The sequence below is a fragment of the Petaurus breviceps genome, unplaced genomic scaffold (assembly GCF_028583685.1).
Source record: "Petaurus breviceps papuanus isolate PSGF00001 unplaced genomic scaffold, PetGlider_PUasm1.0 140, whole genome shotgun sequence".
Classification (NCBI taxonomy): domain Eukaryota; kingdom Metazoa; phylum Chordata; class Mammalia; order Diprotodontia; family Petauridae; genus Petaurus; species Petaurus breviceps.
The window spans coordinates 21,582,198-21,596,711 of NW_027185698.1; the positions used below are offsets into that span (position 1 = coordinate 21,582,198).

General features: G+C 35.8%; 1 protein-coding gene across 2 annotated transcripts in view; it reads right to left on the bottom strand.

Moving 5' to 3' along the window:
* The window catches only part of SLIT2 (slit guidance ligand 2), a 399,420-nt gene that overhangs the window by 66,698 nt on the left and 318,208 nt on the right, over positions 1–14,514 (bottom strand). For both annotated transcript variants that reach the window (XM_069069137.1, XM_069069129.1), the window contains 3 exons: positions 4,629–4,753; positions 4,304–4,401; positions 2,890–3,029 (listed from right to left, as the gene is read on the bottom strand). In XM_069069137.1, the coding sequence (XP_068925238.1) occupies positions 2,890–3,029; positions 4,304–4,401; positions 4,629–4,753 (363 nt within the window). The remainder of the gene's footprint in view (positions 1–2,889; positions 3,030–4,303; positions 4,402–4,628; positions 4,754–14,514) is intronic.

The window sequence follows — 14,514 nt, forward strand, 5'->3', positions numbered from 1 at the left end:
TAGATAGATAGATAGATAGATAGATAGATAGATAGATAGATAGATAGATAGACAGAGAACAGCTTTGATGGGGAAAGTGAAAAAATATTACATATATATGTAAAATTATCTAATCTACATCTGTCCATCCACCCACTCATCATTTATCCATCCATCTATCTATTTATCTATCTATCTATCTATCTCTTTTGACTCATTCTGCTACTTCCTGGGAAGGGAAAGAAAAACACTTTATTCTATAACAAATACATTATTATAGGCTGTGTTGTTTTAGTCACATGAGGCTTTAGGAAATAATAATTAAAGCCTAATGATTAATGAAAATCTTACTTACTAGTATTTTATTTTGTTATGAAAATGTCCCCCAATTTTCCTTTATGTACCTAATGGTTTCCCTATCAGTTTGCTTTTCATTCTCAATTATTTAAGAATTTTGTCTTACTAATTAATTATATTAAGATCTTCACTTGGATTCTTACAATACCTAAGTAATTGCTTTTGCAATATGAATTTACAAGGTTTCCCATGCAGTTTTATTTGCTCCTCCTTAATAGAGTTCACTTATCTCTCACTGTAAGGCTTTGAGGTACATTGGAAAAAATGCAAAACCTTCAAAGAAAAAGCAATTTGTGACTTGAGTGATTTTTAAACAAAGGCAACATTATTTTATTCCCTGAACAAAACAGTGTTTCTGTTCCCAGGTCTCATGCTCGTTAATCAGCATTCCGAAGTTAAATTTAAAACAATACAGCCACATTAAAAAAAAAAAATTCTTCCCTAACTGCAGGCTTGGATGAAGCAGGATATGGAAACCCTCGGGCCCAATTTATACTTTCCTATAATTAAATGCGCATCTATGTGCCACTGATTCCAGTCTTTGCAGATGGCTGTTTGATATTTTGTAAATGAGCTCATTTCACATATGGACAAGAACACCATAGATGTTTCAACTCATATGCAGAAACCTTCCATACATGTTGCAACTCACATTCAGAAGCTTGTTTGTACTGTAGTGATTAACTACCTCAGAAAGGGCAAGACAGACGCAGTTCAAAGTCAAAGGAGTAAAAAAAATTGTCTTTATATATATATATTCTGTGTTCTTCTGAAAAGTAATTTTGTTTATTTTTTTATTTCTTTGAAAAAATCTGATACTTGTAATCTAGCAAATATCATTCAAAGTGTGCTAATACTAATTGAAACTGGTTTTAGAGTAACTTTAAGAGTTCTTATATATACTGAACCCATGTGGTCATCTGAAATGGGCAATGGCAAATTTGAATGGCAAATGGACAGGCTTGCACATTTTATTTCCCTTATATTTTTGGAGAAACCTATGCTGTTACTTGCTTAAAAAGTGATTTGGAAGTGTTCTCTGTATTTAAGAAACAGGTTGGAAACTGTTGCTGTCAGTAAAAGCCAGGTGACTGATAATGTTTCCTAGCAGAAACTAGAGGAATTGGTAAACAGTTCCCACTGTGTCATAAAGAATCCTTAAGGCAGCTCTGAGTACAACAGATGGTAGGAGGAGCTGATAGGAGTGTGTCAGGAAGACAGCTTGGAGAATATAGGTGCACACATAGGAAGAAATCTCAAAAGAAAGAAATTAGAGATGAAAAACCAACAAGAAATGAGTATGCAAAAGACAAAAATGTGTTAGGTTTAAAAAGAGAATAGAATATAATATCTTATGTAAGTTATCATACAAATAGAAAAAAAGGTTAAATAACTTGAAAATCGAAGTGTGCCAAGTCATGACTTCTGCTTGTTCAGGTACTTATCAGAAAGACACATAACCACACACACACACACACACACACACACACACACACACACACAATAAAGATTTCTAACTGCGCCCTATGTGTAAGGCACATATTAACATGCTTCCAATTTGTACAATTAAAGAAGTGAATCTTGATTTCATGAGATTCTGATTTTGCTAACCAAAATATTTAACCACATATTAATTGCTATTCAAGTAAATATTCTTGAAAAATTCCTGGGTAATTGAGGCATCATGCATATAATAAAGTCCAATGTAACCTATTTTTCCAAATCATTTTTTTCTTTAAAAAAATACGTGTAACTTTTGTTTATAAATATCAACATCTCTACATATCGGATTAGTTATTAGGGAATAAGATTATTAAAATGTAATGATCATTTTGGGGAAAAGAGATGATTTTTCATGTTAATTACCAAGCAAATAATCTCTAAATCAATGGGAACGGTTAATATTACCATGATAGGGCACATCATAATCTTGATGTTTACTTTATGGCAAACCAGTTTTTTTTCAAGGACAAAAGTATGGACATGCCCAATAAAAAGTCTTAAGAGAAAGATGTTGAGCAGCATGGAGATTCTTAGAAAAAGGAATACTTCCTCTTCTATTTTGGTGGCATTTCCCCCAACTTATTGGGGCCATCAGATAATACTTTATGAAGCTACTATGGCAGCAAACATGTAAGTGAAGAAACATGTATAGACATGTGTAAGTTCTTTCAGTGTCACTATGTTTTCACTGAGTAAACAAAACTTTCCTTTGTTGCAAGTATGAGTGGCCTGGTTTGCGCTGGGGGGACTTCTTTTTCTGTTAACACCATTCATCTGTGGGAACCAAAGCTCTGTATAGCTCATACAGGCATATACTGGCCCATGGACCCTATCTTATTCAGCTCACCTGGTCTTCTTGTGCTTGGCCCCAAACCAGCCATAAGCCATTTCTTTATTTGCATTATCTCAGACTTCTGAAAATAACTAGTCATTCCTCCCTGATCTCAATAGTCCATTTTACTCAACACACCCTGTCTGGTCTCATTGAGGCTTTAAACAGACACCCTGGTTTGTTACTGTAGTCTGTCAGTGAGTGTGAGGACATCCTACCTGTGTACTCAGGTGGGCAAAGGCATGTGTAGTTGTTAATTCCGTCGACACAGGTGGAATTATTTTCACAGTCATTGTCTTCACAGTCATCAACATTCACTTCGCAATTTTCTCCTTCAAATCCATCGGCACAAGTACACCTGCAAATCAGAAAGAAGGAAAGAACAAACATTTCCTCTATATTTCTGAACATTCAGAGTTCACGTACTGAAAATTACAGATTCACCAATTACAGAGCCTTTAAATGTGTAGAAATTGAATTTTAAATGACTTTAAATGACATGTTGCAAGTACCAATTTAAAATAATGCCCTGAAAACCAGAAACTGAAAAGCCTCTTTGTAAAAGGAAAAATCAGGCTTGTTTTTATGATGGCAAATGGTTGTATGTCCTTGAAAGTCAAAAGTGTGGATATATTTGCAAGTCAGAAACATAAGCAAAGTGTATTCTAATGTTCCAGATGTTTTCAAATACCTAGTTGGGCTCCCCTGACATAATTTGTGATTCTGTTGTAAGGCTGCTCATGACTGATGAACAGCTGGTTTGGATTTTAAGAAGAAACTTATTACCCTCTCTTTGATGCCTTTTACCTGGGGTTGGGGGAGACAAAAAGTTTGTTTTTCATGGGCTGATAAACTATGTCTATGAACCTTCAAGTCCTAATTAAAATACAACTTTGCTGTGGTATAAAATGTTTACAATTTAATCCTGATTAAGTAGCCAAATAATCTTTGGGTACAGCCTAGATAGAAAATATAGTGATAATTTCTTAATGAATTGCAGGAATGAAGAATGTTTCTTTTAAGAGTGGCATTTCTAACAAGCTTGAGCAGTAGATTAGCATTCTTATGTGAAATTATTAGAGTCCTTTAATAAAGAACTGTATTTCATAATTCATGAAGTACATCTGGAGTAATTGTACTGTATGATTAAATAACTCCAGATTAAAAATGCTCACAGCATGTTTATCTACTGGCATAGTAGCTTGGAAATGAATCATTAATTTTCTGTTTCAGTGGGATTTACATCTTATCATTTACATGCTGTCTGTTAAAGCAATACACAAAACAACAGCTGAATATGAGACTTTCAGCAGGGGGCTAGCCAGCTATTAATTAGCATAATGGAACCAATACTATGCCATCCCCTGATCTGCCTTGACTAATCATAATGTGTTGTTATTTTGTAATTCTCATTTTAAAAAGCACACTGAGATTTCTGAGGACACTGTAGCTTCTTAACATTTCAACGCCACGAAGAGAGGCCTAAATGACAGCACTCTTATCAAAAGATTCTCAAGGTTCTCTCCCTGTTACTATCTGGGATGTGAAAGTAAAAGCAGCTTTTGATTAGTTTTTCCTCTCACAGTGTTTCAGGTTCAGAAGGTTGTTTACCCATGATATCTATCAGCTTACCAGAATCCATCCTTTTCTCCTTCTTTCAAGTGACAAGTTCCACCATGTTTGCACGGGTTACTGATGCAAGAGTGGATTGGAACATCACAGTCCTGGCCCTGAAAACCAAACAATCAAAGAAAGCAAAAGTTGAGCATCAGCCAAGCAGTACTTGAAGTACATAGATTCAAAGAGGGAAAAATTATTCTGTTACCCCCACCCCATCTTTGTCTCTATCTCTGTGACACACATGCTCATATACCATTCTCTCTCTCTCTCTCTCTCTCTCTCTCTCTCTCTCTCTCTATTTGGATCATCTTTTTCCTGAGCCTCCCCCTCCATTTACCTTGAAACCATATGGGCAAGTGCATCTATAGAAGTCGACAGGATCATTGTTACACGTGCCATCATTTTTACACGGATTCGATAAGCATGGACTACACTTAGCAAGTATGTTAACATCCACAGGACCTAAAAATAGTTTGACATCATCAGAACCTATAGTACTTAGACCTTCTTTTATTGCTATGAATTTACACCATTCTTTAAAGAACCAGTGAATTATTTTCATTGTATATATTATTGAAGCCTCAAGATATATTTGAAGCGTTTTCTTTATGCTCTAAGCTGAGAAACTATTTTATCATCATTAAACTTTGTTAATAAAATGATTCCTTGCATAATATCATATAAATCTTTACCCTTTGGAGGATTACATCCTATCATAAGTAGATAAAACAATCACAAACATGTAATAATGCTTTCTATTTTCATAGGACTTTTTAAACAGAGTTCTTGAATCTATGAGTTAATTTTATTATAGGTCAATAGATTTAGATGTGGAAGAGACATTGGAAATCCTCTAATCCCACCCTATCATTTTACAGGGGAGGAAACCAAGTCATAGAAAAATGAAATAATTTGCCCAAGGTCACATAAGTAGTAAATAGTAGAACTGGGATCCAATCAAGGGTCTCTGACTCCAGACTTAATGCACCATTTTGCTGCACTATATTTTTAGTAATCCTGTAAGACATAGAAATTAAGGAATAGAGAGTTAAAGTGGTTACCCAAGCCATTATAGCTAGCTAATGATGAAATACGGATAAGAATTCTAGTTTCCTGGTTTCCACTTAATCCTTTTTTTCCCCCAGAAAGAGGTACCTCTGATAAAGAAATACTTAAAACGATGTTCTTTCTTGCTATTTTCATCATTTGTAAAGTGAGGGCCTGGCGGCCTGGGAGTAAAGGATTGAGGGAAGAAAGCAACAAAGGAAATAACTATTCTATTGGGTAGCTTCCTTATGGAACAACTGTAGGGAGTTTTGATGTCAAAGTAAGACTCAGTGTTGTTAGTTTAGTTGGTTGATGCCTGGTGCTAATGGAGCCAAGGTCACAGGTTCAATCCCCTTAAGAGTCAGTTTGCTTTTGTGGCTGTGTTCCATGACCACAGACTGCACCCTTAACCCTGGCCAGCTGTCTTGGAAATATATGCCATTGGTCCCAAGGGGGACTGGATAAGGGGTTGGAGATTGGATGAATAACTGCAAATTCATCACCTCCACTGGGAAAACAACTTGTACCACATGTTAATTGTGAGAGCAGATAAGCAGAATCGTCTTTGCTTAGGAAACACAGCGTCATTGTTTAATTAATATTGTGAGGGTAATAATGGGAAAAACTGTGAAACTGTTACCTGTTTTACTTTCTGCCTGCCTTCCTTCAAACAGGTGACAAGCAGGCTTACCCAAAGGGTTTTGTATACTTAATACAAGTAATGGATGAGCTTTTTGTATTTTCCTTTTCTAAGAAAAACTTTATTGCCAAGCAAAGCTGTTTCTATCTGATCTTTTAGGGGATACTCTTGAAAACATCAAGGATAATTGTTTTTTTAAGGAGAATACATCTCTCTATATAAACATATATGTGTATGTATGTATATACAGACGTATATGTATATATACACACACATACATGTACTTCAATGGAGAGAGTACCCAACCCAGTGAGATTTTTCATATATATTATATATGTATATAATATATATACACAAGAAATATTTATAACCATTTAACTATATAGTTAATATATTTAAATTTATAACAGATTTCTACATAAATATATTAATTTAATTATGTATCTGTGTGTATGTGAAATCTCACTGGGTTGGGTACCCTTTCCAGTGAAGTAAATGGCTATCTCTCTGTGCATTTATAGATGGTCTCTGTGCATTCCTGTGATCAGAAACATTATAACTTGGTGGTATGATCCTTGAATGCAAGATCTCTTCAAAGTCAGCTAGTCTTCTTGGAACACAGAAAGGGAACCATTCACTTGATCCCTACGTGAAGCCTGTTCAGGTTGGTAGCACCTACCAGAACTTGTACATGACAGGCATTGCCTTCAAGAACATTCCTAGGTCCCCTCTGAGGTCAGACTGGGCTCTGAAGTAGGACTTTATGGTAAGAGACACTTGTACAACATATAACAATTGAAAAATATGGGCTAAATGTAGAAGTATTTTATTACCTCCTCTCCCTGGCAGCACATACTGTAGCTAAAAAAAAAATTCTACTGGTATATAAAATTGTACTACTTGTCACAGAATAACGAAACATTAGTTTTACTATTATTGCTCCCTCTTAGAAGTCAGCAGCTAGTTGGCACTGTGGATACAGTGCTGTGCCTGAAGTCACGAAGATTCATCTTCATGAGTTCAAAATCTGGCTTCAGATACTGACTAGCCGTGTGACCCTGGGCAAGTCACTTAACCCTGTCTGCCTCAGTTCCTCATCTATAAAATGATCTGGAGAAAAAAATGCAAACCACTTTAGTATCTTTGCCAAGAAAACACCAAATGAGGTAATGACTGAAACAACTGAACAACTAAGAATTCAGTTTGGGAATTATAGCTAAACAACTAGTATAATAACAGGGAAAGATAAATTAAGAATACATCTATTAGAATAGTAGCATTGATATTTGATGTCCCTTTAAACTTGATATAAATCTGCCTTTCTATCCTTACCTCATATTAGTCCCTTCTATGTGCATTAGGCACCATTCAACTTGGAATATTTGATATCCCTTCAAAAGAACCAGGATTTTATATCCTCTATTCCTTTGTTAGGACTGTTCCCTTTATCTGGTTCTTTACCCTCTTTCTATATCCCTATCCATAGCCTATCTGATTCTATATTCCTGTCTCTCCTCATCTATCTTTCGAAATCCTACCCATCCTTCAACGTCCAGTTCAAATGTCACTTTCTCAATCAGGTCTTCCATGATTCTATGGCTGCTGCCTTAAAAAATGATCTTTCCATCCTCAGACCACACTATATCATTTTTATATTTTCATGTTGCTTTCTTCCACATTGTGATTAGTGGGTAGCACTGCATATTTGTGTACATATTATATCTTTCCTTGCTAGATTGTAAGCTCCATGAGGGCAAGGGATATGTGTCAATTATCTTTGTACACCATAGTGCTTAATAGACACTAGATAAATGACAAAGAAAGATCTGTACATACTTTTTTGTTGTTGTTTTTGAGATTGGGTCTCCTTATTTTGACAGGGCTGGAAGTACATTGGACATTCATAGGCTGATCTCAACAATATCCAATGATTGGTATTGAAGCTTCAACAAGACCAGTTTTTTTTTGTTTTTACTTTGGCTGGTTCACCCATCTTTAAGCATTTTGGTGAACTTATGACCCCTGAGAGTTTGCCATATTACTGTCTGTAATAGTGTGGACAAACCATCAGTCTTAGCCCTACTGTATCCCAGAACCCTGAAATCAAGCAATCCATCTGCCTCAGATTCCCTAGGAGCAGTGATTATAGGTCTGTGCCACCTTTTCTAGAGGTTAGGAAGATAAAAAGGGGAAAGTAGGAAAAGAGGTATTAATAATAGAAAGATAGGTGATGAGGAAGCTTCCATAGCTCAACATATAGTGAGCAATGCTTAGGAAGCTTATATGATTTAACTCCATGCTGTCTTCTTACATTATTGCTGTTATTTCTGTTTGGAATTCTACAGCCAGGTAGTCATTCTCACCATCATTATTAATTACATCGGCTGTTTTTATTTGCACTTCCAAAAGGTTTATGTGTATGGAAACACTGGGTTTATGGATAGAAACTCAGTTATAATTGAAAATCTAAATCAATTTTTCTCTCCATAGAAGTAATATATGTTTAGTGGTCTCTTTGCCCTGACAAATATCAGAAAACCCTCTAGTGATGCTTTTTGTAAGGCACAATCCAAATAGCTATAGGAAGGAATTTAGTTCTATACCCCTAAACATATATACCAGGGAGTAGTTTAACATTTCTTTTTGGATAGGTAATATACACATGTTCTTATTTTTCTTTTAACTACCTGGAAATAACTGGTAGGACTAGGGATAGTGGAAGAGAGATGACTTGGATGCCTGTCCTACCTTTTCTATTACTGCTCCCTTTTTTTACACTTTATTTTCCCATCATAGTGAATTACTCTCTGTCTCCCATTCTTGTTTTTCCCTCTCCCATCATTATATCTATGATCATATACTTTCCCAACACAAATACTGGAATGGGCCCTCTCCCTGATCTCTGTCTATCAAAATTCCCCTTTTCTTTTTCATATGGCACTTTCTTCCCAAAGTCATCCTGGGAACTAAGTGAAAATGATTTTTCCTTCTTCAAATTTCTTGTGTCATTTTGCCTGAAGCTCTTTGTAATTTTTTTCATAGTTATTTGTGTTTCTTGTTATTTATGCCCAGTTATTTATGGACTTTTCTTTATTCTCCAAATCCCCATTAGATATTTAACAATTCCTTGACAGTTGGCCTTTATTGTGTCTTTCTTATTAGCCCCAGCACCCAGTCCATTGTCTTACACATAATGAGCATTTAATAAACATCACTCCAATATGGATAAGTCAATCACTCCTTAATTCAAACTGCATGGTGAAATGGACTCTAAAGGAGAAAGAAGGATCTGGTGGTTAGCATTATTACTGCTTATCCCCACTCCTTTACTGCATAATAAGGGAAACTAATGTTTCACGCATCAGATTGTGGCTAAGAGACTGCCACCATTCATTCTGAGACAATCCTCAAAGAAATCTAAGTTCTTTTTTCAATAACCTACATTAAATGCTCTATAATCTCAGTGAGAATGAAATCTCCCACTGAATCAAAATATATAACTACTCAATGCAATGCTGTAACATATTTCTAAGTAGCCAGTCTTATGAAGACAATGCTAGAAATGCAAATATGAAGTTGTCTTAGGTTAGGATCATTTAACTAGGGATGAGAAAAGTCCAAACTTGGAACAGAAATATAGGGTGAAGCCATTAAAAATATGATGGAGAAACATTCTGACGGAAGGGAATCAGCAAATTATAGGAATGTTATGATATTTATGTTATTTTCTTCAGGAATTTTGGAAACAACTGAGTTTCTCTTTCTGTGCCTTCAAGTAATAAAATTATTTTGATCTGCAGGGGCAAAAAACATATATGAATGACAGTAAAACAGTATCTGATCAGGCCAACAGTGAACAGAATGGGTACAACGAGGCTTTTGTTAAGCATGTACACAACGAATGATCTTTATGATTTTAAGTTCTTCTAGTTTTTATTTGAGAGTGCTGGCTATAAGAAAAAAAAACTATTTGTGGTCAACTTCATCTTCCCCACCCCCACTGTTATGGAAAGGGTTCAGATTTCTCTTATTGATATATTTTAATGCAATTTACCTTCCTTCCTACTTATCAGAGTGTAATAGATTTCAAAACACATTAAAATAGCAGTGGACCATATACCAGCATATCCATATGGTAACATACACCGAAGAGAAAGGAAAACTCCATTTGAAGACATGGATTGTTTCCACTGCTCTTTAAATGAAAGCCCCCAATCTATACCAACTGCTCTGATTTAGTAGCATTAAGAAAGCCTGACAGCCTAAGTTCCCCCATTGTCCACAGACAGGGACGGGTTTGGCTTAATAATTCAAAGGGCACAAAGTTTTGATGAACAATTTGTCTTTGCCATTTCTTTTTATCTTTAATGGAAGTCCTGTCAGACCTTAAAAACCATTATGGCTTATATGCTGGCTTGCTTATTTGACTCAAATGACTAGCTATGCACCTGATACCAATATTGCCATCCACAGAGAATAGGATCTCATTTTGATTTATTACCAAAAGCTCCAGCCAAAATTTTCTAACTGTAACCCGGAGTCTGTCCTCACTCAAGCATCCCTCAGAAACATGAATCAAATAATAAAATATTTTATCACTGTCCTTGTATAGAAGTCAGAGTTGTATCAAAGATAACTCAGGAAATACTGTGGAAGAATTTTATGTTGAGACCTAATTACTTAAAACGAGGTTTCACTTGAAAGCAACGATTTTAAGCTCCACATGTTTGCAAAACCCTTCTGATGATAAACCTGTCAAGAACTTTGACATCACAATTAAGTTTCAATCAAAACACAGTAAATTTCCTTTATATAAAGTCACAATGGAAAGGCTAGAAATTTTTACAAGGCTGTACTTTTTCAATAAAAAAAATTTCTTCTGAATTTTACATGTGATTTTGTGTACTCTCTCTCTCTCTCTCTCTTTATATTTATATATTATATATAAAATTAAAAATTGACCAAGCTTCACGGAGATGTTGCCCTTGGTTACTAATAATGGATATGCCTAAATATTTTCATTAGTTATTTTTTCTAAACTAACTCTCTTGGCATAAATCCTGATTGTCTCATCCTTTGATTTGTGTACCAAATATAATAAGCCTCAAATGTTAGAAATTTTGGCTAATAAACCAAACATTTGCCAGTTTATTGTTTCTAAATTGGACTAAATATATCGGGAGGTTAAAGAATCTCTCTAATGAGTTTTTAGTTATTTCTAATTTGAGCCAACTGATTTAACCACATTTATATTTTTACTATAAAATTCAAACAATAAGTGAAAGCAGTCTTAAATATTTCAATCTCTTGCTAAAGAATTGAGAATTAAAGTTACTGTCATTGTTAGTCAAGACTATGATATCATAAATTTAATGCCAAGTGATTTAGAATTTTTAGCACAAATTCCAGAAATCAGAGTCCTTTTGGTGACTACATTACAAACAATGGATTCACCATTTTTGACTAAAGGCTGACTCTTTAATAATATGGCAAAAGTCTAATAGTTAAATCAAGAGGAGAAAGGCCACATGCTATTATTTGAAGAGTGCTGAACTGATTGCTAGAGTCTTGGACTGTAGTACCAGGACTGTCATAAACTAGCTCAATGACCTTGGGCCAGTCACTGAGTATTTCTGGGCCTTGTTCTCTTATTTCTAAAACAAGGTGGTTGAGCTCTCTCTATGTTCTCTAAGTTCCCTTCTCCCTCTAATATCCTATGAATCTATTATTATGCTATAAGGTAACCCTTTTTCATGACTTAACAAAGTATTTAGATTTCTATTGTCACTGCAGCCATCAAGGTCTGGATAAGAAGGAGGAATCTTTGATGCTGGCACAGGATCTTGGCTTTTGGTACCTCTTACTGTCATGATAAGCCCTTTATTCTTCTGATCTGCCTCCTTTATGTATATTCTCTGCATATAGCCTTAAGACTTTTATGGAGTTCTGGAAGACATTATTTATTTTCATATTTCATATTCTACATTTCAAGTTTTGTTATTCACTATATGCTTACATTTTGCTAATCCACTGTGAGTGAGGGGATTGTATGTAGAACAATGGTGCATATTCTATTTTTTCATATCAATTTCCTTACAAGAACCTTTTCGATGGTTTGAAACCTGTAGCCTCAGTTTTTGCAGGTTGTTGATAACATGAATTAAAAAATAAAACAATTTTTTTTTGTTATTTTGGGAAGTGAGGAAGGAATTGTTGCAAAACTCAACCATGATCTGCACAGGAAGTCATGACAAAATATCTAATGATTAATTACATTGTACAAAATTGAATTTATCTAATCTTCTCTAAACTTCAAAATTCCACTAAAGGGGCTGCTAGGTGGCATAGTGAATAGAGCACCAGCCCTGCAGTCAGGAGGACCTGAGTTCAAATTTGGCCTCAGACACTTAACACTTACTGGCCATGTGACCTTGGGCAAGTCACTTAACCCCAATTGCTCTGCCTTTCCCCCCTCCAAAAAGACAAACTTTTCCTTTTTAAAGTATTAGGTAAAGATCATTCTTCTGCAATTTCTAGCCATTGCTCCAAATTTTTCTACGTGAGTCAAGGAGAAAAAGTGTGACACCTGATGACCATTAAAAAACTGAAAACAATTATATCTTCCCCAACTTCCTCCCAAATCTTCTCTTTTTCAGGCTAAACATTTCCACTTCTTAGAAATAACCCTGAAGAGGTCAAAGGATATAAACAGGCGGTTTTCAGAGGAAGAAATAAAAGCTATCAAGAGTCACATAAAAATGCTCTAAATCACTATTGATTAAAGAAATACAAATCAAAGCAATTCTTGATTTGCAACCTCAAACCCATTAGACTGGCTAAAATATGATGTTTAGAATTGAATGCAGGGGATGGAGGAAGTTGAAATACAGTAACTATTACCAGCATGGTATGGGATACTATTCTTTTCTTAATCCCCTCAGGTGCTAGTGAAGGTCTTTGGTCTTGACTTCCCGCATAGCATACTAAGACATGGAATCTTATTTTTCTGCTGAACTTTTAAAAAAATAGTCTTCTCCCAAAATCTAGGATGCCTATCAGACTATGTTTGGCTCTTCTCTCATAAACTCTAAAATGAAATGTTCATTTCTTCCCAAATCCATCATTTCTAATTCAGCAACCTGTGTCTTTTTATTAGTTGCCATCAGGTCCAGAACAACAGTTTTTCTCATTACTTTAAAAAATGAAATTAATATACATGCAAATTGAAAATATGTCAACTGTTCAACTTTTTGCTGAAAAGGAGCTACTTCAGAAGTCCAAATAACAGAAAGTCCTACTCACTCTGGACACTGCCTGTCCAAGCCAGGTTTGTGAGCAGCCTCTCGAACTTAGCTCTTTCCACCATTTTGGCCAGGTAACTTGTAGCGGACTCCTACCATCCCATCACTTCTGTTGCTTTTTCCATTGATTCTAACCCAAGCGCTCACCACTGTTTTCCCCTGCTATGCTTTCCTGCATTTCTTTGCATAAATAAATCTTTGAAATATACAGTACTATTCCACAGCCTGATGTATCTACTGCGTTCCATCTGAATAAGGTAGATTCTTTAAAAACAATATTCCACAGTCATAAATCACATCCCACCATGTCTCAATGATATCCAGGATGTTTAATTTATTTGCTAGTGTTAAGATCTCTTGTTTTTGATCTATGTTTTGTCCATTTTAAGATGGGTATCAATGGCCATGGTTTTTAATGCTACTTTCTCTTTTTAAAATATCATCTCCTATGAACTTCCAGCCCGCTCTAATAACTGTTTTATTCCTGTATTGTTAAAAACGGTTATTATTTCAGGGTTTCCTGCTTCATCAGTAAACAGTCAGTTAATAAGCTTGCTGTGCGCCAGGTTCTATGCTAAGTGCTGGAGATACAAAGAAGGGCTAAAACAGTCCCTGCCCTCAAGGAGCTCCCATCCAAATACACCTGCTTGGCACACACATGGGGTGGTTTCTCTCTTCCCTTCCATTTGAAGTTGAAAGCCCTAGTTATTACATTCAACATTTCTAAGCAGATGTTCTTTTACAAGCTCTCCGTATGTAGATAACACCCCTGGCAATGACTTAGTCATTCTTTGATCTTCAGCTGGGATCTAGAAATCCAAATTCTATTCTTAGACACCATCTTCTAAACCAGGGTGTTTATCTAATCCTCACAACAGCCCTGTGAAATAAGTATCTGCTAGTGTTTGAACTCCATTTTACAGATGAAACTGAGGCTGAGTGTTTAAATGACTTGTCTAGGGTCACAGAGGTAGTGAGGATGCAAGGTGGCATTCAAATGGAGTTTTTTTCTGACTGTACTAGTGCTATCAGTACACTGGAAGCTAAGCCAGACATGGAGGCAAAGAGATCAGCTAAAAAGCATTTGGGGGAGGGGGGAAAGGAAAGGGAGAGAGAGAGGGAGGGAGAGAGAGTGAGAGAAGGAGAGGGAGAGAGAGGGGGAGAGAAAGGAGAGAGAGACAGAGAGAAAGAGACAGAGAGAGACAGACAGAGAGAGAGAGAGAGAGAGAGAGACA